The following is a 24883-nucleotide window of genomic DNA, read 5'->3' as shown; positions in this document are numbered from 1 at the left end:
GTCATTAAAATTAAAAATATGTACTAATTTGCTCGTTTTCCTAATATCGTGAAATTTTCACAATAATTTTGAACCAATAACTTTTATTTTACCACAAAGTACGAAGTTACATATCACATATAATAATTGATTTAAGAATATCTTCAGCAATAAATTGACGAATTGTATTTTTGATGATGAAAGAGACTGTAGAATGTACAGGCAATGGTAAATCAATGGTCAGTGATGCATATGCACTTAAATTATTGACTATTGTCTCAATACTACGCCTCATTTGGCAGAATTACTTCGTAAGATTTCAAATTTAAAGGTTTGGTTCCGTAAAAATTACTTGCTTGTTTAAAAAGACAAACGTTTTATAAAATATTTACATGTTTTACGAGTTTTTAGTGATATATTGTATCAGTGTCATTTCAAACGGTTATCGCAAATTAATTAATGTAATACATCATTTGTCAGGAAACGGCTTTATCTGAACTTCAACTCGCCCTTCGTTTCCTTTAATTATTTTGAAATTTATTTGTTTACGAATGTGTTTGACCGCAAAATTTGATCTATTTAATTCAGTTTTCGTGTGCTATAACGTGTAGTGTGTAATGCTGTAGTACGTGTACTAAAGTTCAAGGAAATGCTAAGGCGTCAAGCGATTTAATACGTGGTCATATATTCTATATATACAACCATCGTACTAAGTCGTTTATTTAAGCCCATATATCCATATCCAAACTTTACATACAACTATCAAATTCTGAGCAGGATAATACTTGTTATATTATAAATAAATATAATATTGTTTCAAAAGCGTTATTTCTAAACAGATGTGTTTATGTTTCTCTTAAAGGTAACTAGATTATTTAAAATCATTGCGAAGATTCAATAAAGGAGTTTCTGTATTCAGTATCCTAAAAATGCAATTTTTTTTAAATTATAATCATGTTAATCATCTCAATTTAAACGAAGAAAATATAGTGTTTTTTCAATCGTATCTCAACAATAATAATCTAACTATAACTATAAATAACCATGTTTCCATGATACTGAGCTACGGACATCAGAACCAAGATCTGACGCTGCTCTAAATAATATATGAGATAAAGGAACGTCTATTAACATACTGTTAGCACTTTTAGATCATGCATTAGAATCTGGTTACCTCATCCGATGTTTTGTTAGTGTTATAAAAGTGACCTCAAATAGCTGCAATGCCCACTTCATAACCAACGACTTGGTCGTGACCTTCCGAAGAGAACGTAGGGAAACTAATGCTATGATATCAAAGGCTCATAAAACTATTCTCAGATGCAAAATATTAAAGTGTAATAGTAATATATCGTCTGTAGTTAAATGTTATTATATTTATTATAAGTTAGGATCAGGACAAACTTACTTGAAGTTCACTAAAGCTTTAGAGAAACGGCAACACCAACTGTATAGACATTTATTTAAGTTCCAAAAAAATTTAATTGGTCAACTTGGTATGCTTTTGACATGGTAGTAGAGAAAAGTTCAGATATTTGAGATTAATATATATGTCTATATATGTTCTTGAAAATCGATTTTATAAATATATTTTGATATCAAAATTGTGTGAGTTAACTCTCTCTGTGTAGTTCTTTGTAGTTGATACAGCCTCGTTAGAAATGACTATTGCACAACGCCACCGCTGTTGCCTCTCGACGTTCAGTCGGGCTTTGTACGTTACATTTAAAATTCACGCTCACTTTATACAACCTTAGAGGCTTTTCTATAACTTACATATAAACTACTACAAATAAACTATGCGATTGTTGCAAAACTTATTCCACCAACGTGATGCAGAAGTTTATACAAAATTACTTCATTATTTGTAGCCTTAATTTCTACAAAACATTACTTCTTTAAACTGATATTGTTTACATATTTCGTTTGACGTCTTGTAAAATATAATTTTGCGTTTCTTTCATCTCAAATGTGGCTTTTCTTTGATAAAACATTTCCAACACAATTGAATATATATTTTATTAACTATTAGTCATTCTGCAACAGCTTTGAAGCTTTAATGGCAATTTTGTGTATGACGTTAGTGTTGGTAATTGAAAGTCCGTATATACATTAGGGTTGTCGAAAAATGAAACCTACACGCACTTCTGAGGGTGTTTACTGATGACGCATAACATGATAAAATGATTCATGTCCGAACCCTATTGTATTTTCGCCGTAATCCATATTAAAAGTAACCAGAAGTAGGAGTATTCAATTACTAAATACGGAGGTAGTATCTTTCTAAATAACGTTTATTTCTCATTCTACTGTACTCCATTTTTCTTCACTTTGCTGTTAATAATATTGAAACCATGTTTTAAATTTACGAAATGCATTTACCGTTTGTTACCGATGTGTTAAGTTATAGTCACTATAAGAATGTATCCGATTACAAGAACCTCGGCCATTAGGTATATCAGATAAACATTAATAAAACTTCATTGTCGTATATTTTTTCTATATATATATATAGAGTGATTTTTATTTAAACTAAGTAATAACATTTATATATCCTAACGCTCAGAATTCCAGGCTGATCTTAAGTAGTTTATATTTCGTTTGAGATGAGCTTCAATCGATACAACTCCTTGGTCTTTATTGATGTGCACTCAACAGGTCATTATGGAAATGTTTAGATGACTCAATGAAAAATTTGCCGATTTTAATGTAGCCAAAATATCGCTCGATGTTGGATCCGAAAGCCTTAAATACTCTCCAAATCTATCCGTGATTGGATTACAACTGTCCAAGTATGAAAGAAAGTAATTTTCGATAAAATAAATCGAAATTATATGATATTTTGTTCTATTTAAAATCACAACAGGCTGTTGGTGTTATGATATTTGTTTAACAAAACCAGATGCCTGTCCGGTCGAACCTGAACTAGGAAACTTGCCTATGAAAGGAAGTCTTGTTGAGATCAGCTCTGAGATGTTTATTACTTTAACTAAATACTACATCTTTATCGTGATATATTTATCTATTCTGAGAGAGTTATTGCATTGGATGTATGCTAATGTTTCTTAGAATGGTAAATAAATTTTGTATTCACAGTTTGCGAGGAATGCTTAAGTTACCAACGCATAATCTTGATCCTGGTAAATTACGAACAATATTTAAATAACTAGGTATATGTTAGTAATATCTCCTCCAGATCCCTTTATTGATGAAGATTTAAATAATATATCCATAAATAATTACCAATAAGATAGAGTATTTTGTTTTAAAATAGTTTTATTTTAGCCACAACTAATTGCTTTCATTTTTATAGGACGTAATATAGAGATATTACCAAGTTGCATAAAAATTTTGTTTATTGTTACTTACGAAGTGCTAACTTACTTTTGGCGAATGTAAATTTTCTTTACAAAATTATCTTTGTCTTTATTATCAAAACTAGCACACATAGCGTTACTAAATCCCTATTCATCTGGAGCTATTGACTAAACATCACCCTTATATTTCCGTTACATTATTTGTATAATTATGTACATGCATATTTGAGCATATGTCGAGCATAAAATATCGTAAACGCTAGGCAATACGATCTCGGTAGCAACTGAGCCCAAAGGAAACTTTCGCAACCATTGTTTTCGTTTTGTACAACATCTGGCACAACGAGGACGGTCGGTTACACTTACTTGTATATACACTGACATCCTCAACTCTATACAATGTGTTTTATAACTTAAAAGTCAAAAGCTGAAGAAATTTAAGAATAATTTGTAATTGAAAGCAGATGCTATGGATAATTAGGTCAACTTTTTATACAATAAATAGAATTACATAAAATTAAATAAAATATAGAATAATCAGTGCGAATTACAACATAAAGATATTTATTTGTTACAGAGAAAATAAAATGTATTAAAGGATCTATAAAAATTCATAGTACGCTGTCAAGGGTAGGCGAGGGATCGCGGGGCATTTATCATTCCAATACGCGAACGTGCACTAAGAAAAAGATGATAATTCTTCTGAATAATTTGTAAGGATTGCGTGTGAAAAATATTTCATCTTTGGAATATTTTATCTGAACTGTGCTCGGTTTGTGGCATCATTAAGATATTAACATATGGTGATGTGGGGATAACTAATGACACATTTTCTGTTACTTGGATGGTCCTAATCTTATAAGAACAAATGTTTTGGTTAAAATGTCTTGAACATTATATTTAAATACCAAATTTGATGTTTAGTATCGATGATTCCTATCGTATTATTAAATATTATTATATTACTTCAATAAACAAAACAGTTTTTAATTAGTATAATGAAAAATAAACCAACAAGAGAATTACATAAATATTTATTTTATACAAGAAGTTTAAATTTTTTTTTAACTATCGTGTATATTTTAATATATAAAACATGAGTTCGAAAAATTATCGTCAGTATTAAACGTGCTGGTTATTAAGTTGTGTTAATAAAATGAGTTGAAAGACCTAGGCAGTGCACTGAAGCCGTTCGACCTGAGATCTCCTCTGGTTTGAATCATTCACGTTAGTCATGCCACCCCTCGACAGCTTCCACTCACAAACGAGACGAATCGAGTTTCTCACATCTTGTTTTTATTTTTAATCATAAAGCCGCGTTCCTTAAATTCATTATATTTCTCGTACGATCTTTATTTATTTATTTTTCACTTAAGTTCTTGCGTAATTATAAGTCATATGTACAGAATAATAAAAAAAAAAGTTACGATCATTTGGATACCATATTCGGTGTTTTATAAACTCGTTAATGTATTCATATCAGAATTCGCAAGAAAAGTATGTAGCACCAATTCAAATTTTCAGTTTTTATGTAAAAAATTATAATATTGAATTCGTAAATTCTGTGAGACTCGGCGATATAAACTATACAAAGGATACAGAACATTGCAATCAGTAATTATATGTGAAAAAAATGTTGATTAAATGTTTTACATGTGAGATTTGTTCTACTCGTTTAAACGGAGGCGCGCTAATCGCGTTCGTTCCGCGAGCTTAGTTCACGTTTCGTCTTGCACACCATAACAGCTTGGATCTCATACCCTCTGTCTCACGACATCCGGCCTTTTATTCCAATCTTTTAAACATACAAAGGAGGTTCTATCTGTGCTCTAATTACGTCTTATTTTTTTTATGTCTTCAAATACAAATTTCGATGAACTTGAAATGAAAAGCCTATGTACGAACTCCCTGGAGTTGTAATATCTTTCGAAAAAATATATTTTTTGATTATAAATATTTTTACTTTTTCAAACAAACGGTGTAAAATATTATAATATTTTAGTGAATACCGTGTATGTTGTGTGAAATTTAATCTAGTTAATGAATTTGCTATTAATTTACATTGTGACATGTAGTCCCATAAAAAAAATTATTAAAGTAAAAAGTGAACACGCGCTTTAGTAACGTAATTAGTTTCGTATTCTGTACTAGATTTTAGTCGTTACTTCGCTCGCGTGTTAGGTGTTCACAGTAAGGCTCTTTCTAAAGACACGATACAAAATAAAGCCTGTGTTATTTTAAACACCTAAATTAACATAAAAATCCTACAAATAATTTCAATTGATTTTTAAATTTAATATAAGGAACTTTTGTTTATTGCTGCCGGACAATCAAAGTCGATTTGTGACAATAAGATAATTAAATTTATTGTATATATAGTGTTAGTCATCTGAAAATCACGGAACAGTTGTTTAAATTTAAATCCAGCATAATATAATCTTAAATATGCTTCGAAAAGCAGCGAAAGTTTTTTTTATGTTTTTACCAGTGAACGTGGCTTCGACCTCTTTCCCCGATTGGGCCCGACTGTTTCATTGGTTATTATAACTACATAATCTTATCGCCGCGTGATAAAGTAAAATTGTTCGCAGTACTTGTTTTACAAAGATCAATAAAACTTACCAAATAGAAACCATGCTATATATCGTGAAACAATTACAAAATGTCTTGGTGGCCTAAATATTCCGACGTTAAATCTGCTTCTTTTTTACCTGATGAGTTTTAATTTGAAGGTATTGAGATGTACTGTGACAAAGGATTATCGAATTAGTGAATGGAAAGTGTGAAATGAATTCTAAAAAGTGTATAGGACCAGGAAACAGATTAAAGTGAAACTAATGGCTGCATTAATGCGGGGAGTCGAAATCTTAAAGGGCAAGTGGCCTTAATGTGGCGTGTTTCCCATCACCACGACCACCATGTCTGAGACTTTATCCCCTAACTCCTCGCCCAGCTGCGACGAGAATAGCAGACGCCGCTCAGTGTTCTACGTACCGTTATTCGAAAGCTTCGATAACTACTTGCCTCTGACCCCGGAGGAGAAAGAAGCAATTCTATGCGGTCAGAATGTCGATCATACTCCTAAAAAACCGAGGCGAAAGAACACAGCGGAGTATGGAAGGTTGCACATACATTCCCGTGCGGAGACGTCTTCTATTGAAAGTGAAAGTGATTTCAGTCCTGTCAGACGATATCCACGACCTTTGTCGTCGAGAATGAGTTCCAATGAAGCATTGGCAAGAGAAGGTCAAAGCGATCTCACGAGTCCCAGGCTTGTCGCTGAGAGCAATGTCATTCGCCATAGACATCCAAGACTACGTACAACGACGTCATGTGAACCGCGTTACGATAGAATATATTCCCCTCTCACAACATCGATCTCATCTAACAAACTGAACAATTCAACTTCAAGTATAAGCGTCAGATTGCCCTCAAAAAATCCCATACGCAACTCTAACCTTTCTTTAATACCCGATGCGCCGAAGATGCTTTCCCCGCCTAAAGAAAAATCAAAAACATTGCCGCAAAATTTAAATACACCTTCACCGATTCGAGGTAGTAGTAGTTCTACGTCTATATTCAAAACCCCGAAAATCACTGTGACGCCTGAGAGTCCCCATAAGAGTCCAGGGAAAATGACGGGACTTAACTTTATTAGGCGATCGAGGAGCACGAAATTGTCTAGAAGTAACTCTCTGCTCCGAAGTATAACTGCTAGATACATTGAGGAAGGGCTCGAAGACAATGTGGCTGTAATAACGGACTTGACGGACAATTATAATAAGTTTGTGGACGATAACGGCGGTGAAAAAGAGGTTATTTGTGCTTTAATTAAGAAAAATGAAGAGCAGATTACGAATAGTCCCCTCAGTATGAGACGGACTTATTTGGACGCCGATGACGATTTAGCTGTTCACTCCGGTAAGAATTACTAAAATGTTGATGAATTCTGCTTAAGTTTGATGCAAATTATGCAATTTTTTATCTCATGAAAGTTTCATCAATTTATGATGCAAAATAGCTCGTTAAACATTATTACATAAGCAAAATATTGGAACATGCTTCCTGATGAAGCTCATTAAATAAACATCAGTATATAGTCAATTTAATAGCGGTTCATTCTGGTATTTTCCCTTGAAGTCCCATTAAAATGTTATGTAATACTAACTTAAAAGGCTTGTAATAATTAATAAATGTATTTCATGGATCATAGACCTCTAAACAAAACAGGCTACAAAGATTACTAACGAGATATTATCTAATGAGAATGATTTTGCGTTTAAGGTTCCATTTAGGCCATTGTTATCCAACTGTTCATGACAACGCAGTACTTACTAATTGTTCCGCTAAGAGTGGTAATGGTCTTTGTAAATTTCGTCACCTCCATTAGGAGCATTACAATATATAAACTGGAAGGCATGACAGCGATGGAAACCCTTGTTTAAGCTTTATTCATAAATATTCCAAAAATGACTCTAAAAGATAATTCTATTCATCGACGTTTTTATCGTAGAATGTTATCGATAAAATTTGAAATGCTTTCAGAACTTCTCATCACTAAAACAAATATATATAATATACAAGCATAGCTAAAACTTTGTAACAATATTTTGCAGACGTTCACCGTTACAGCTTTTAGTATTCGGCACGTGTTCTGAACGTTCCGATACTTTACTTTCGAAAACCTTAAAGCGTAGACGGAATTTTTTGCGCTGTGAAATCAAATTATTCAAAAACAATTTATAAGTAGGTAAAATTAAATAAAAAATGTAATGGCAGAAAATCTAAAACTTGAAAGTTATTGCTATTTCCCAGCTAAAGATCAGTATGCTTAACACAAAAGTACGAAGTATTTCCCATTTCTCTTTCAATAACCCGTCTTAGGACTATAATCTGGGATGATATATGAATGAAGAACTGTTTATGCTCCTTACGTAGTGGCGATGCTAACACGGGGTAAACAGACCGACAGTATTTTGTTTACTAATTACCAGTTTTATTACTAGGTTATGACATGTCCAATAAATTTTTGCCACTATTTTTACCATTGTCTGTATTTCCTCGTGTTTATCTCGCCTTATCAATATTATTAGTCTAGATAAATTAACAACATAGCTTTTGATAGTCAAAATTGTTGTGTAAGGAAATATTGTTTCAATAATTTATGTTATATTTAATAACATCCTTATTAACATATTTACGAGAGTCATCTCGTTTAATAAACTAATTATATTATTACGAAAACTATTATTACTAAAAGTACTTATATAGGGTTTTCCATTAAGGGCGCTTGATCGTGCAGAACTTCCATCGTAGCGTGTGCTGTGTGGCACGTAGCGCCGTCCTGTTGAAACCACATGTTGTCCAGATCCATATTCTCGATTTCAGGCCAAAAGAAGTTGGTTATCATCGACCGGTATCGCTCACCATTGACGGTGACGGCCACACCATTATCGTTTTCGAAAAAATACGGACCAATCACGCCTCCGGCCCAAAATCCGCACCAAACAGTCACTTTCTGCGGGTGCATTGCCACTTGGTGAACCTCGTGTGGATTGGTCTCGTCCCAAATACGGCAATTTTGCTTGTTGACATAGCCATTCATCCAAAAATGCGCCTCGTCGCTGAAGATGATTTTTTTGCCAAAATCGGCGTCAACTTCCAACTGCTCTAATGCCCAGTCAGCGAACACACGGCGCTGTCTATGGTCATTAACCTTGAGCTCTTGGGTCAGCTGGATCTTGTACGGGTGCAGGCTCAAGTCACAACGCAAAATTCGCCAAGTTGTCGTCTGCGAAAGGCCGAGTTCCTGTGCGCGACGCGGAATTGACTGCCGCGGGTTTTCGAGGACACTGTCGCGCACAGCGGCGATATTCTCGGCAGATCTCGCGTTACGTTGACGCACGGGAACCGGCTGATTGTTAACTGACCCGGTTGACTCGAATTTGTCCACCAATCGACGGATAGTCGACTCGGCAGGACGATCATCGCGACCGTAAAACGGGCGAAGTGCGCGGAACGTTGCTCGAACTGAAGACCCATTTTCATAAAACAATTTTATGATTTGCACGTGCTGCTCGACACTGTAACCTGCCATGGTGGTTTGGGAGGACGGAATGAATATAACACACTGCATTTGACAGCTGTCACTCAAACAACATGGCCGCAATCAGCTGTCAAAGTTCAAGCGTCCCTATTGGAAAACCCCTTATTTATTTACGTAGGAATAGTTTGTAATCGCATTTTTCATATATCTTTGGTTAAAACAATACGTTCACATTTCTTTATTATATAAATAACATTTTTTAAAAGAATTTACAAAACATCGGAAATTCTTAAATGTATGAGTTGCAGTTTATTGGTTTAAGGTCATTCACCTCAAAGGGTGCAACTACAACGTTGCAATACATCATAAGTCAGCGTTCCGTTAGCGTCATATTTACCTGTTTTAATTCCCAGAACATGTTTTAACTTGTCGATACTGAGTTGATTACCGCTTCTGCACTTTTATCATAACTTCGCATCGTCCAATTTAATATTGATGCCATTTTTCATTCATAAACCTTCGTTGATTCACGTAAGAACTTTTGATATGATTACTGTATTCGTGTCTAGAGTACCTATTGTTTGGACAATCTATTTAAAGGAACAATTATAAAATTTGAGTAAACATTCTGATAACGAGTAAGTAAGTCGGAAGACCGCAACACATAATAACGGTTCAAAGGAGCAACATCTGTTTCATTCGCACGATAAACATCGTATGACATTCGTTTGCAGAACTCACGAGCTTTTTAATTTGATGCCGTTTCTTTGTTTAGTTCGATAAACTCGCATATATTTTTTTTAAATTGGACTGAATCGGAAATATAAAGAAGTTCGCATTTTTATATAAAGATTTCAATAATATACTGGAATATTGGATACCTATTTTATAAGACGCGCTGTCAAGGAATTCGATCGCTTGATAAGCAGACAAGGCGGGCGCAATTACACAAGACTTTTATGACCTTGGCTCTAACAATGATGAATTTTGTATGGACATTGAACGGTAAGTTTGTCAGTAGACGGCATGCTCGGTCACGGGCGTCGTGTGCGCAACATCCGCAGGAAACCACGCCGCTACTATCGCTGCTATCACAATAAAAATATATACATACATAGTCGTGATATAATTATAAAATACTATACGACTGAAATGAATGCAACTACATGCACATCCAAGAAATTTCTGATGACATGCATTATGACATACTACAGTAATTATTGTAATGCGCGAATTATGCATATTTTATTTCATTATGCGTTGTTAATATATTATTCGAAGTGGAACTCTGAATCAGTGTACAGCGTAAACAATTGGCTACTGATTATAGTGGCGCGCGTTTTAGCCAAGGTCGAGTGTATTCAGTGTTGATTTGAGTTCTTGAAGGAGTAGATATGAAATGTTTTTTGCATTCATTGTTTTGCCATCATTATGTCGCTGTCCGTGGTAGGTACAAGTTAAGCTTCGTGTGTCACTAATTCATATATCCTGGAAGCTCTAATGTGTACTGTTCCGATGCTTTTATTCAGAATTTTGCTATAACCAAAGTAAACATTTTATTTGTATACGATTTTCGTTATGAAACCGTATATTTTGCATACAATTAAGATGATTATATAGGCACAGAGATTTATTGCAATACGGGCCCTTACGATCTAATATGGTTTGATTTATTGTCGTTATTGATTTTAATTTAAGTTTCCCCCTCATGATAGATATGATGATATATGAGTTTACTTACTTGCGACAGATGTCTGTATCGTGTACGCCGTTAGAACCGTTTCATACTTATTGAGTTTAAGGAGACAGTACGCGGACATAACAATGTTATTCAATATGCAAATAAGTAACAGTGACACTAAAGCAACATAACTGGCATCTGTTAATTCGTAAAAGGCACACCTGTTGTGTGGTTTGTTAACTATTGGATCATATTAACGTGTTTATTGTATAATACGTAATCATTTAATTACAATGAATATTTGTTTCACTATTTGTTTGGTGTATACTTCGTAAAAGCTGATTTTTTAGTAGAATGGCTGTGTTTTATTATAGGAATATAATATTATGTCATACCCAATTTTAGTTGAAAGCCGTAATGAAGTAATTCCGCGGACATAGTGGCAACAAGTAATATGATATATTTGTTTTCAGATACGTCATATGAGACGTCATGTCGGCGCGGCTCGGCTCCAAGCACGCCAATACCTGGGACCCAAGCCCAGCACAGCCCCTCGCGACTCGCATCCTTCTTCTTCTCAAAGCGATCCTTCAGAAGCAATCCACTCAAACGGACGAAGTCGGCCGCCAAGATAGAAAGCAAGCAAGTCCTTGCAGCTGTTCCAACACATCCAGCGACACATGCTTTGAGGACATCCAGGTAATATAACTAGTTACTAAGTTAAATCATTATTTTTGAGATGAAAATTTCTACAATGGCAACACTTTCCTAGTGTAAACTAAAAACATAGATTTAAGGCACTGTATTTTTCCAAAAAGCAGTGAAGGAAATTTTCAAGGATAGCATTGTTTCAGAATATGTACAGATATTTAATTAATTCTTTAATCAAATAATGTAAGCGTTAATTGCTGAATTTGTCGTGACAACGCGACGTTAGTAAGAGTCGTTATTAAGTTAGGAGTGTCTGTCTGTCCGCCACCTACTTACACGGGTCCAGTCATTGTTTGACAATAAACTTGACATACCTATCTTTTGTTGACGAATTTGTTTGCATGAATCAATAAATAATATACGGAAGGAAATTAATAGATTATGTTTCAAAAATCTTTCTTCCGTACAAAATAATGCTGTGATTCCTAGGAAGTTCCATACAGTTTGATGATAAATCGACTGTATTATATTCTGAAGTCTAATCCACGTTACTGGAAATTCTAATCAAGATCCGTTCAGTAATTTTTGCGAGAAAGAGCAACAAACATTCCTACGTCCATTCAATTTTCTACGGTTACATAAATACGGCATATTGATTAAAGAAGGCAATTATAGTGATCGTCCTTGAAATAATTATTGGATTCAGTTATGTGATTTGTACGTTTGGATGTTACGTTGCTGAGAAATAAAATGTTTTTGTTAGAGGCTTTATAACGAATGTAGTGTAGAGCTACGTCTGAAACTAATATTATTCCGCGACATCGCTCCTTTTTAGTTTGTGCATATCTAGGTCTAAAACCACTTTTATATAACGAAATACTAGTTTACTACTCTTTTGTCCTTTTATTTACTTCTATTACCTAAGAGTAAGTAGTTAAGGAGTGTGTATTTGAAGCAATATTTCACTAAAAGTTATAAATCTATTTTAATTTTCCATTACGACTAATTCTGTTTTATTTATTTCCAGATCTCATGAAAGTCTCCTATCAGCACAATCGCCAGCAGTATCAACAATGGATCTCGGACCCCCCAATCAGGTAAAATATGCAGATTAATACAAGTTCACACGCAATCACACCAAACGTTAGTCATCAACGTGAATGATTTAATTGAAAGATATCGTGTGACTTTTACAATACCTGTTTTGTAAGACTCTGAATCATTCTACTCTATGCCAAAACGTTATCAGTATTGCGGACATTATAACGAAAAAATACCTTTAAATAATTTACGTCTGTTATCTCACCAACAGCTTATTTAAATCAAGTTGCATGAGGTTGTAGTACTTTTTTCACTTTTATATGTTTTTTTGTAAAATGATGAAGTGTATTTTTCAGTATTTAACACATTATAGAGAATATAATATGAAATAAATAATTAAGAATTCAAATTAATTATTATAACGAAAACAAATATGAACTGTTGAATAACAAATCCGGCTGAGATAACGGTGACTCATAATTTGAGTAACTCGTTGCAGAATACTTGCTTCGGCGAGGGTTTTCGTTCTATAGAAATTGCCGGCACCCAAACTAACCACTCTATGTTAAATTGGTTTTGAATGAGTTAGTATTAATATACAAACATTTTTATTGGGTAAATCTTTTTGGTGACAAAGTTTTAATCACATATTTCGATATTAGGTTGAGATTCGTGCCCTCCATTCGTCTGTACTGGGCAGGCCGCATTGTTTCGCACTTAGCGCCGAGAACCGCGCGCCGCGTTACTTCGCGTGCGCCTCCAGAAAGGAAAGAGATCGCTGGATTTACAGGTATACTGATGGGTTACCGCCGTTACGAAGTTCTTACATTACATTTATTAAAATTTATGGACAGCGCCATCTAGCGTCGGAAGTTTTAGTACTTTATGTTGAATACAGATAGTATCGTGCAATTGTCAAATCGTTGTCCTACTGTCATATATTGCAAAGAAACTCTCAGAGAATTATTATTTTATAATAAAACTAATGATAATGTCATGTTTTTGTGATAGCTTACGTCAGGCCGCTCGCCCTGATGAGATGCGGACGCGTCGCTGCGAGCGGACGGTGAAGCTTTGGTTATTGGAGGCTAAAGCCATACCACCGAAGAAGAGATACTACTGTGAAATACTACTGGATGACAATCTACATGCGAGGTATGTTCGTCGTCCCGTTCAACGAAATGGACTGTGTAATTTCTGTTCGTATGGCTATATTTTATAGAAGACACTATTTTTGAGGAGCTTCCTGAAAAAATACAATGTAAACATCCATTGACTGTTTCCCACAAACCGTAAACGTATTTTAAATATAGTATTAAATAATCAAAATATGTTAACACAAGTGATTATCATTTCACGATTTAGCTAATATATACGTATATAGATTGATACATCTAAGTCTTATATATGTCTCAGGTACATTAAAAAAACATTTTTAATTTAGTTCTGTCCTACCCACTATGTATGATAATAACTCTAATGACATATATTCATAAATAACGTATAAGTCATTATATTTTGCAGGTCTTCATCCAAGTTAAAGACCGAGCTGTGTTTCTGGGGCGAGGTGTACGAATTCTGTTCTCTACCGCCTGTGAGATACATTAATGTGAACGTTTACCGCGAGCCGGAGAGACGACCGCGGAAAAGAGACAAACATGCACTAGTCGGTTAGTGTTCATTCATTCATTCATTCATTCATTCATTAGTTTATCTTTTATCGAATATACCAAAGAACTATGCGTGAACGGGAAGCTTAACACTAAAATACCTTCACAGCGGAACAACCTCGCAATTTAGAGGAATTATTGTCATTGGTTGGGTCAAAAAAGTTACAAGATGAACTAAAACAAATCAAACATATTTAAATGAAATGACTTTGATAAGGATTATATAAAAATAATATTTTCTTGCTATTGTAATTTTATAAATGGGTATAGTATATACCTTATTTGTTAAATAACTAAGATCCTTCGGAGCAACTTTATATTATTAGCTTTGTCACATACATCAGAATTACCTTAATTATGATTCCCAGTTATGATTGCCGAGGATATTAATAGATTTCACAAGATAATTGTTTCCAAATTATTATCTAGCTATTATTAAACCGGTAATATTTCCATTTATTATCTATTGTGGATGTATAACTTAGCAGAATAAAAAGGATAACCTTTAGCATACTATATAAAAAGACCGTTCTTTGTCGTTAATGTAATAATTAATTTTTATTGTTATCATTGATACTATCCTGGCTTTATTAATAAAAGTCCTCTAACTAGATAAATATCTTATAACGCATCACTATGCCAGTTTAATTTTTGTTATGTAAATAAATTAACGTATTCTAACAAACCAGGTACAGTTCGCATCCCTGTGGACGATGTGTCCTCTCGGTACCCCAACGAGCGCTGGTACCCCATCAGCGAGGACAAGCCGCAGTCGCCGGCCCGCGCCCCCGCCCCCCTCCCCGCGCTACGTATCAAGTGCCGGTATCAATGCGTCGATGTCTTACCAATAGACTGCTACGTAAGGTTCCTGGATTATCTCAAGAAGAACTACAGACGCCTCTGCGAGTACTTGGAGCCGGTTATCGGTGAGGTCATCACGTATTAGTACAATGAAAAATTAATTGTAAGGTCGAAACATATTATGGCCATCTAACGAAAGGTGTAAAATTCATTAGCTACCAATTAGTAGGATGTTAAGAATATATGAACACAATCATTTTTATTTCATACAAAATCAAATATATAGTACAACATCGACTTACGATATACACACCATTTGTAAACAATAACTGTTGTCTCCCTTTTTAAGCAAACCTGAGTTAGGTGTTATTGTATCTGTATGAGTTTTACCAAAAACCCAGGGTGACTATATCGTCCACATACTAAGTTCTCATTAAATGTCCAGGTGTGAAAGCTAAGGAGGACATAGGTTGTGCTCTCGTGTTGTGTATGGCGGGGGCTGGTCTTGCGCCGCGGTACTTGGCGGATGTGGTGGCGTTGGACGTGCGGCGGACGGGCGACCACTCTCTCACATTCAGGGGGAACTCCCTCGCCACTAAGAGCATGGAGGCCTACCTTAAACTCGTCGGAGATCAGTATCTGCAGGTTTGTGTCTCTTGATGTGTATGATCAATATGTATTAGTACTATGTACTATGAAAATACAAAATTTCTAGAAATATGAAATTTGAAATGAAACTAACATTTTCTGATTGCTACATATTTTATTATTTTTAAAAACTACATACTCCCGACGTTTCGGTTACTTACCAGCGAGCGTGATCACGGGCAGACGAGATGAGAATGTCTGTCAGTTGGTCTTGTTATTTATCATCTACCGCCAGTGATATCTTAAAATCGTAAAGTAACCGAAACGTCAGTAGTGAGTAGCTTTTAAAAATAATAAAACAACACATAGCAATCCGAAAATGTTAGTTACATTTAAGCGAATACTCGCGAAACTCTTAGTTCTCATTGTGAAATTTGAACATTGATTTTTTTTTAAATAAAAGGTTCATTATCTAATAACAGTTTATAATTTATACATCGCCGTATCAAATCAATCGTCATTTCATTTTGCAACAATAATAAAAATATCCGTAGTAAAATTGGTCCCATCATTATCAATTCCAGGATACGTTAGGAGAGGCGGTGCTGTCAGCGGCTGGTCCAGGAGCTCCAGAGTGTGAGGTGGATCCTCTCCGTGCCGGTTCAGGCGCGGCTCTGAGACGACACCAGGCAGCGCTCCGGGACACGGTGTCCCTCGCCTGGTCCGCCATCGCATCCTCCGCGACACGCTTCCCCCCACCACTGAGGGACTGTTTTGCTACCTTCCGCGAAAGGTACCAAGAACTCGATACACGTATCTGTATTTATGTCCTTAAAGCATGAGTGAATTGACTTCTACTGAGATAGTCTGCTTACAATCTAAGGCTTCATTCTCACCATCAGGATGAATCATAATCTGGTGCTATCCAGTTCCTATGACATATATTTTTTTAAATTCCATAATACCTTTGTGTGGGGCCGTCGCAGTGTTTCCCCTAAAGTATATATAATCGTATTACAATAATTATTATTGAATTTATTCACTTCCTCAATTAAACGCTTTTTTATTACTTTATCATCAACATATTGTGACACGCTTCTTGTTTATTTCAGGCTGGCATCAATGGGCCGGGAGGATATTTCAGATAACCTTATAAGTGCTTCAATTTTCCTTCGTTTCCTTTGTCCTGCTATTCTTTCTCCCAGTCTCTTTGGAATAATTCACGGTTAGTGCCTGCCAAATACTGATTGTGAATGCCATTACTTGCGGCTATTGAATTTTATATAGCAGTCTATATAAATTCCTCTAACTCTTATAGAATACCCTAACGAGCGAGCTGCGCGTAACTTGACTCTGGTGGCGAAGACTTTGCAAACGTTGGCCAACTTTACGCGCTTCCAGGGCAAGGAGGCTTTTATGGAGTTTCTCAACGACTTTTTGGAACAGGAGGCACCCAATATGAAAGCCTTCCTAAGGGCTATATCGGTAAATTATTAATTATATGGTAAAATTAATTTTATTTATAACAGTGTGCCATTGAAATATTATATGATATGGGAAAAAAGAAAAAACACAATGTAAATAAAATTCTCATTTAACCATACAAACCACTATCTGTTACATCAGAACTAAAATTAAAAACGCTACAATTTAGTATAATAGATATGAAAACAAATTCTTTAACGTTTTTCTTTAAGACGAGACCTCAAGAGCAGCAGCAACACCAAACCAGCCAGCAACAGCAGCAACACCAATCCAGCCAACAACAGCAGCAACAGAGCAACCAGTCAGATAGCAAGCGAAACTCATCCACATCCCATTCATCCGTGGAGGGGGAAGTGGACCCTGATCCTGAATGGGCCCCCCACGTCGATCTCGGCAAGCAACTGGCAACGCTGCACTCCTTGCTAGTGGACAGTCTCCCTAAATTGTGCGCTGCCAAAATACAGGTGAAGCAAATTATTATACGAGAATACAGGTTTTAGTATATAGTTATTATAATCAATTAATTCTTATTAAACTCTAAATGCAAAATGTGGAGGATGTGGAGGATTTGACTATTATAAGGAGTTTTTCAACCATTCTGTTATCCTTCATCGACTTGATAATTTCCTTACTTCATGATGATTCCAACCGATCTTCCATTCGTTTATACAAAGTGAAAGTTAAAGAAAGTAAATATTTACGGATTCTGAATACAATAGTAGATTCATCATCCTTATAATTTGTAAAATTTTACCATAGGAACATTATTATAAAAAAAACTTTTCACAAAATAAAGATTAATTATGATATGTGGAATTAATGAAATCTGTTCAATTTGCAGGAGCTCGATCCGCTATCTGATATTTTAGATGAACTCAGCAAGAGATTATTGAGCACCGACAATGGACCGATACCTCAAATCGGCGACAATATATTTAGGTGATTATTCTTAAAAGTAATAATTATCAAATGTTTTTATTAGATTTAAAAATTCCTTGGTTTGAATTGCAGGTTCAATGATCCGACATGTAACGCCCAAACAAAACAGAACAACGAAACATCTACAAATGGTCCGCTGACGAATAATTTTGCTCACAGTTCGCCTATAATGAACAAAAATGGCGTACAATTTAACATAAGTCCATCGAAATCGAATGCCGAGGACTCTAAATATAAGGGATCGTTTGCAACTGTTTCTAAATCACCGAGTTTCAACCTACGCTCGGCGACGCTCCCGAGAAACGGATACGGTACGAATCAAGTCAATCAAAACGTCAACCCAGATAGATACAGCTCGCAGTACAACAACCAAGAGCATTGTGTCAATTTGAAAGTCGTACAAATTGGCTTCGGTTCGGATCAGTATCCCAAAGGCATCAGTAACGGTGTGAATGAAAACGAGAGAAGATTTCAGGATAGATATAAACCTAATAACTTTAACCAAGGGCATTTCCACAACACTAATTACAACAGCACCGAACGCTCACCCAGCAGCGACAGCATCAATCACAATTACTGCTCAAACGACATGCAGAATATTATGAAGGAAACGGCGACGCTGGATGAACTATCAGATCTTTTAAAATACGCTGACGATTCGGATATAGTTGATGAAAAAATGATGAACAAGAAGAATATATCGCAATCCAAGACCAACAATAATAACATTATAAACGGAAACAAAAATTCATACACGAACAACGGCTCGAACGTGTCTATTAGCGGCTTGTCAAATGTCGCGAGCTCAGGATACCAAAGCATTGCTACGTACAGTCAAAGTTCCAGTCCAATCGAAAACGCGACTCATCTCCACCAAGCCTATGAAAACGGTGGACAGCCAATGAGCCGCTACTCACAACTGAATTACCAAAAGCAGAGAGATAAGCAGTATTACGAAAATAAAAATGAAAAGTTCTATCCAAAGAGCCCAGTGCAGCAAAAAATCGAATACGATATCCAGAAATACGGCATACAGAACTTCACGACCGCCGACAACGTTCAAAACAACACAAACGCTAATACTAAAGTGGCACCGCTTGTTTTTACAAATCCTGTTTACAATATGGAGGACAACAGACAATCACAGGATGTGAAGAAACCTAATGAAAACAGAAACTCCAAGCGATGTCCATGCGGCTCATCCAGTTCATCCATTGATGAGGAGGGCTTGAGCACTGACAACGTGGAGACAAACTCCGAAGAAGGTTCTACCAACTTCAATGATGATAGAAACTTCGACAAGCAGAATCGTAACGCAACCCACCGAAAACTCACCAGAGATAATTGTAATTACGAAGACGTGTACCAGAGGACAACTAATCATAGTAGCTCTCCTAGAATAAGAGACGATGAATCTTCTAGTAATTCTCCTAGCTTACGAAAAGCCAGCAAGACGCGAATGCCTAGAACGAATCCAATGCTCTCTTACTCGACTAACCAAAACCAACTCAACCTGAAGCATTTCGGTCAGCGGGGTGAATCTTTATACGAGAGTAAGCCTCACCACATCTCCACTGATTCTGGATATCCGATGAGCAGATCTGATTCCAACGTGGAAGAAGTGAACAAAGAAATGTATAGATTGCAAATATCTCGAAGTCAGAAAGCGTTATATAACATGGAAAATTCGAAAAACTCTCCAGAGAAGTTTATTGCGGAGAATTCCATACCGGAAACAAACTATCCTCTGGATAGAACGTACTCCGGAGCCAAGATATCCAGTAGCAGGTTAAACGAGGATCTGGAAAGACATCAAGACTATTATGGTGTGAGAGAAAGACGGGAATCTCCTTCGCGAGGTTTCAATAGGGAGTCGCATTCAAGCGAGGCGAGTGAGAGGGTGCCAGTGAGGGTCGACAGAGAAGCTCCTGTGAGAGACAAGTTGCAACGAAGACTTAGCTTAGAATCAGCCAGGGAACTCACTGACAGTTCAAGCGAAGTGGACGACACTTTTTATAGTACAACTGGCAGGAAGCGAGCGAACAAGCACCACAGAACCATTGAACAGGTAAACTTGGAACTTAAGCAATTTGTTTAATTATTTGCTTATGAGCACATATGATGTCCTAATTATGAAAGTAGTAATGTCAAAGTAACACTTTTTCTAATTTTAGTATGAACGTGAAATAGAGAGGCTAAAATGTTCAGTGGAACTTCTAAGGGGGCGCTTGGGGCCAACTGATTCTGGCCAAGATCAAACAGATGCCAAAATGAAGGCTATTATATCCAGGTAGACATCTAACAACATTAATATTTATTTGATGCATTTTTATAACAATATTTTATGTATTTTTATAACAATATTTTATATATTTTCAGATTAATTTGCGTAGAAGAGGAGCTTCGCCGGGAACAGCGTAAGATGGCCGCCGCTCTGTCACACAAGCAACGCGTGATTGAAGCCCAGGAACATCGTATAGCAGCTCTAGATGAAGCTAATACGAGGCTATTATCAGCTCTCGTTCACTTGCAACAGAGAGCACCCCACCCTCCCTCACACAACAACAACCATAGCACCTCCCACTCCCCCCACTCACAACACTCGCATCAGGAATTACAGATTTAATGTACCTTCTTGTTTTCTACGCAGGGTTGCCAGTTTAAAGTCTATTTTAAGCAATACGATACCCATACGATTATGTTTAATCTAATGCGATCTCTGTACAAGTAGGCGTTTCGAAAGGATTTTTTTTAATCTGTTTACTGTAACGGTAACTAAATGTGACTGCCATCAATCCAAATTTCTAAATTATATACCTTATAATATTTTATGTGTAAACAATCATAACTTTTACAATTTATCTATGTATATTTGTCAAATAAATTTGACTATTAAATTTTGTTCTATAAAATTGAATTTTTTGCACAATTTCTATCTTGATTAATAAGTTTTGCATTTCAATATTATTTCGTATCTCTAAGCTAATATAGTTTGACTTAATATGAGATGATTATTGTTGTAATTAAAGTAACCCTATCACAATCGTGACGTTTTTTGTATAACTTTTGTTAAATGTTTCTTGTTTCTCTAGTTTTAATGTACAATGCTTTAAATGACACTAATATTTCTTATATATCAGTATTCTGTATGATTAACTCTGGTTTAATTTCGCAAGTGACAATTATTGTTTTGTTTTCTTTATGTAACAATGATACCAAAGAAGTTGAATATCCCTAATACGGTGTGGATACTAGACCAAATCGGCCTTTGAAGACATTTTGAGGACTGTCAATGGATAATGAACCTTAAGTAATAATGTTTAGGTGTGATGTCGTATAACTTAGACTGTTAGGTTAATATTATCTGTTTCTCTAGGTCCGAGTTTTTAAGGCCATTTGGACTAGTATCTCCAGTCGGCAACTAGAGTTATAGTGGGACAACTGGCGCCCTCTATAACAACTAGTGACATATTTTAAAGTGTTATAGATTATATAATAATGTAAGACTTGTATCATAATATTTAGTAAATATAATTAAACATAGTAACACGATGTTGGAAAAGAGAAAATATTTTAATACCTGCGAGTATTATAGTGTGAATGTAGAATAAAAATACGACAACAACGTTATTGATTTCTAATTTGCATTTTGGAAATGTTTTGAACAAATCGGACAACAATTATATTTTAATAAATTTATTATATACGTTGCAATTTATAGGGCCCCAGCAACTTAGTTGTTTTACAGTGAACATTTTAATTTTAAGACGTGTCATTGTAAAATTAATTGAGTATATTATTATAATATACTGATCACATTAAATTATGGATTACGTATTTGTTTTTTCACTGCCGCCACTCTAACAATCTATCCTTTCATTCCTCTGGCTCAATGCCGTCTGGCAAACAAGTATATCTCCTTTTACCAATGACCAATTTGCGTTCTATGGCTTCCCTCGAACTGTAAGGGTGCATTAGTTGAACCTCTTCAATGCGTGAAAATAAATAAGAAAAATATATTTCACGGAACTTCTTATCAGGGAATTGAGCTTGACACATCGTGGGCCACAGCAGGTTTGTAATATAGGCGTATGATCTAAACAGCTCTAGTTTATATTGTTGTGCAAATTTTCGGAATTTGTCATTTAACTCTTGCTTGTATACCCAGTTAGTATGGCCAGCAAACCTTGTATCTTTCTTAGGTGCAACGTGGCCAAATCCTTTTTTCGCAAGGGTTAAAAATGTTTGCCAATACGCAATACTCCTGCGTAATATTTCTTCCTTTTCAAATCTTGAATATGGTCCGTAAATTCTCCACCTCATCCATTCCCGTAGTTCGGGCACTAAATGTATGTCCGGCAGTTTAGCTGCAATATTTATCCGACGCATATGTCTTAAGGCGCACTTTAGGTAATCTTCAGGTTTAGGATTATCTCCTAAGCATGTTACTGATGACCTCTTAGCCTTTTTCTTCTTTTTGTTCGTTTTTTCCAGAGCAGCACTGTCACCTACACATAGAGCGCTATCTGTTTCCCATATTCTTTTGAATTCCTTTTGAACATAGAGATGCTTCTGGTCCATATTATAAATTGTTTCATAGTTAAATTTGAATGGGGCAAATTTTGTTGGTTTCTGAAAGTATGGAAGCTCAGATAGTGGGAATGTTCCCTCATTGCCATAGTCATAATAATGGCCACACGTGCATTTAGTCTCTTTTACGTATTTGAAAGCTGTGTCTTGCCATTTCTTGAGACAATCACAAGGGTCCGGTTTGGGAGGTGGAGGTCGTCCACGGAAACCACAGTGAATATTAATATATTCACCATCTATTAACCTATATCCACCATTAATTAGATCGCCATGCGGTGGTAGTATAGACACGTTGCCAAGCACATACACCGTCTTCCCATGAATACGATAAACCCCATTTATCATGTATTGCGCATTCCAAAGGCCAGTTTTTGGTGAAACAAGCTTTTTTCTTCTTTTCCCTTTACTTGGCGGAGCCATGCTGATACCATATGTTTTCTTCACCTCAACACACATTTTAGACCCTCTGCTCTTATGAATTTGACTCCGATGGGTAACGGTTTTTACAGCAACAGCGGAGACTGAAGTATCAGGTTCAATTTTCATAAATCCTGCTAATTTATCACAATAAGAACGCGGTAACCTTTTCTTAGGGGGTGGTGGTGGCGGTGGTGGAGGAGGTGGTTTTGGTACTGGGGGATCTTCTTCATAAGGTTCATTAAGATCATCTAAATTTGGCAGTGGAGCTGGTTGAAAAGGTTTTCTTTTGGGCGGCAAATATAAGACAGCAATCATATCTTGTAGATAAGGAGATTTTAATTGTTCTGGAGGTTTTCTTTTAGGCTTAGTTTCTTTAGGTTTATCGACAGCTTCTGGGCGAAATTTAATTTTTAAAAGTTTGAGTAAATTGTTTAAACCTAAATATAGTATACCAGACAACATTAGTCTCGCGTTAAGACAATATGATGATCTCTTTGATTCAATTGGGTGCCCATAAGTCAGCAGAAAGAGTTGCGCCAGCATTTCTTTTGGATCTTTTCGTCCGAGATATATACAGCTCATGAGATCATCGGTTTTTGGTCGGGGATATAATCCCAGCAGTCGCATAACGTTAGCTGTTCTCACTGGGATACCCTCAAGTAAGTCTTGATAAATACTAAATTCCAAAGTATCAAGAGCGTTTCTCTGTGGAACACTAAGAGCTTGCAGCCAAATCGGACCTATAAGTTTTTTCACGGTTTTCAATACATTCTTTTCGTGTCTTCTTCTTAGGTCCCTAAGATCTTGCATAAAGATTTGGCGTTCACGAGTTTGTCGCGCGTACACCACTTGGAGTTGGCGCTCCGCTCGCTCTTCATAGCTCGTTTCAGGGCCATGACCATTAACCATTTTCCTCTAACGGTTACGAATTAATGTTAATGGTATCGTTTTCCTAGGCATGAATACAAAGATAATAATTCCAAACCGCAATTTTGATTAAAATAATAAAATACAAACATAATCCCGTTTTAAAGATATATAAAAAATATTATGACAAGATTTATTTTTATTGTTTGACACAATAGACACAATTAAAAAACAAATAGTTTGTATGATTTTTTTTTTTTAATTTAAACAAGTTTTTATGCAAAAAAGTACAAATACAAGCAACAATCAATAGTAATAAAAGAAATTAACAGTATATTAATACTGCCATCTGTTGTTGGGTAGCAAAACATTGATAGCAATATATTACATGAATAATAATTAATTATCGGCACTAGATGCAGATGTGTTTAAACATAATCCTCGTTAGTTACCTATATACATATATGTAGTAATTATGAGACTGAATTAATATATTTGAAGTTATTACTTATTTTTATTATTAAATTTACTCAACTAATTTATAAAACTTATTATAGACACGCATAAAAATAATTAATCTATTTTACATTATAGTACAAATTAAATTTTATAATTTTTACGAAACATTTCAAATATGCGACAATAAACACTAATAGAATTTTAAATACGACCGCCAAAATAAGCTCGGATAAAGCTGACTTGGAACAGTTCCGCTATTCATGTATGGTAAAACATTTGCATTCATACATGGGTTACGTCAATAAATCACGCATATATTAATAAGTTACAGGCATTAATGCCGACAAAA

At 35.5% G+C, this 24883-nt stretch overlaps 2 protein-coding genes across 10 annotated transcripts in view; one reads left to right on the top strand and one right to left on the bottom strand.

Annotated features, from left to right (window-relative positions):
* The window catches only part of LOC116766076 (ras GTPase-activating protein raskol), an 86879-nt gene extending 64844 nt beyond the window's left edge, over nucleotides 1–22035 (top strand). For 8 of the 9 annotated variants that reach the window (XM_032655734.2, XM_032655738.2, XM_061527136.1 and 5 more), the window contains 15 exons: nucleotides 11497–11722; nucleotides 12702–12771; nucleotides 13378–13505; nucleotides 13727–13870; nucleotides 14240–14385; nucleotides 15075–15311; nucleotides 15632–15831; nucleotides 16359–16567; nucleotides 16887–16999; nucleotides 17093–17259; nucleotides 17472–17723; nucleotides 18101–18198; nucleotides 18271–20266; nucleotides 20373–20488; nucleotides 20578–22035. In XM_032655734.2, the coding sequence (XP_032511625.2) occupies nucleotides 11497–11722; nucleotides 12702–12771; nucleotides 13378–13505; nucleotides 13727–13870; nucleotides 14240–14385; nucleotides 15075–15311; nucleotides 15632–15831; nucleotides 16359–16567; nucleotides 16887–16999; nucleotides 17093–17259; nucleotides 17472–17723; nucleotides 18101–18198; nucleotides 18271–20266; nucleotides 20373–20488; nucleotides 20578–20824 (4349 nt within the window). In that variant the 3' untranslated portion in view covers nucleotides 20825–22035. Of the gene's footprint in view, nucleotides 1–6033; nucleotides 7218–11496; nucleotides 11723–12701; nucleotides 12772–13377; nucleotides 13506–13726; nucleotides 13871–14239; nucleotides 14386–15074; nucleotides 15312–15631; nucleotides 15832–16358; nucleotides 16568–16886; nucleotides 17000–17092; nucleotides 17260–17471; nucleotides 17724–18100; nucleotides 18199–18270; nucleotides 20267–20372; nucleotides 20489–20577 lie in introns of those variants that run through there. The other variant, XM_032655745.2, reaches the window with a different exon arrangement.
* LOC116766126 (uncharacterized) lies at nucleotides 21594–24266 on the bottom strand. The gene has a single exon (XM_032655808.2). The coding sequence runs from the start codon at nucleotides 24115–24117 to the stop codon at nucleotides 22075–22077; it is 2043 nt and encodes a 680-aa protein (XP_032511699.2). The 5' UTR covers nucleotides 24118–24266; the 3' UTR covers nucleotides 21594–22074.
* Nucleotides 24267–24883: the final 617 nt, after the last annotated feature.

The sequence above is a fragment of the Danaus plexippus genome, assembly GCF_018135715.1.
Source record: "Danaus plexippus chromosome 3 unlocalized genomic scaffold, MEX_DaPlex mxdp_34, whole genome shotgun sequence".
Classification (NCBI taxonomy): Eukaryota; Metazoa; Arthropoda; class Insecta; order Lepidoptera; family Nymphalidae; genus Danaus; species Danaus plexippus.
This window is presented reverse-complemented; position numbering and strand designations above follow the sequence as displayed.

Bases quoted from the DNA above. Each gene is read 5' to 3' on its own strand.
- LOC116766126 (XM_032655808.2), bottom strand. From the start codon at position 24,117: ATGGTTAATGGTCATGGCCCTGAAACGAGCTATGAAGAGCGAGCGGAG.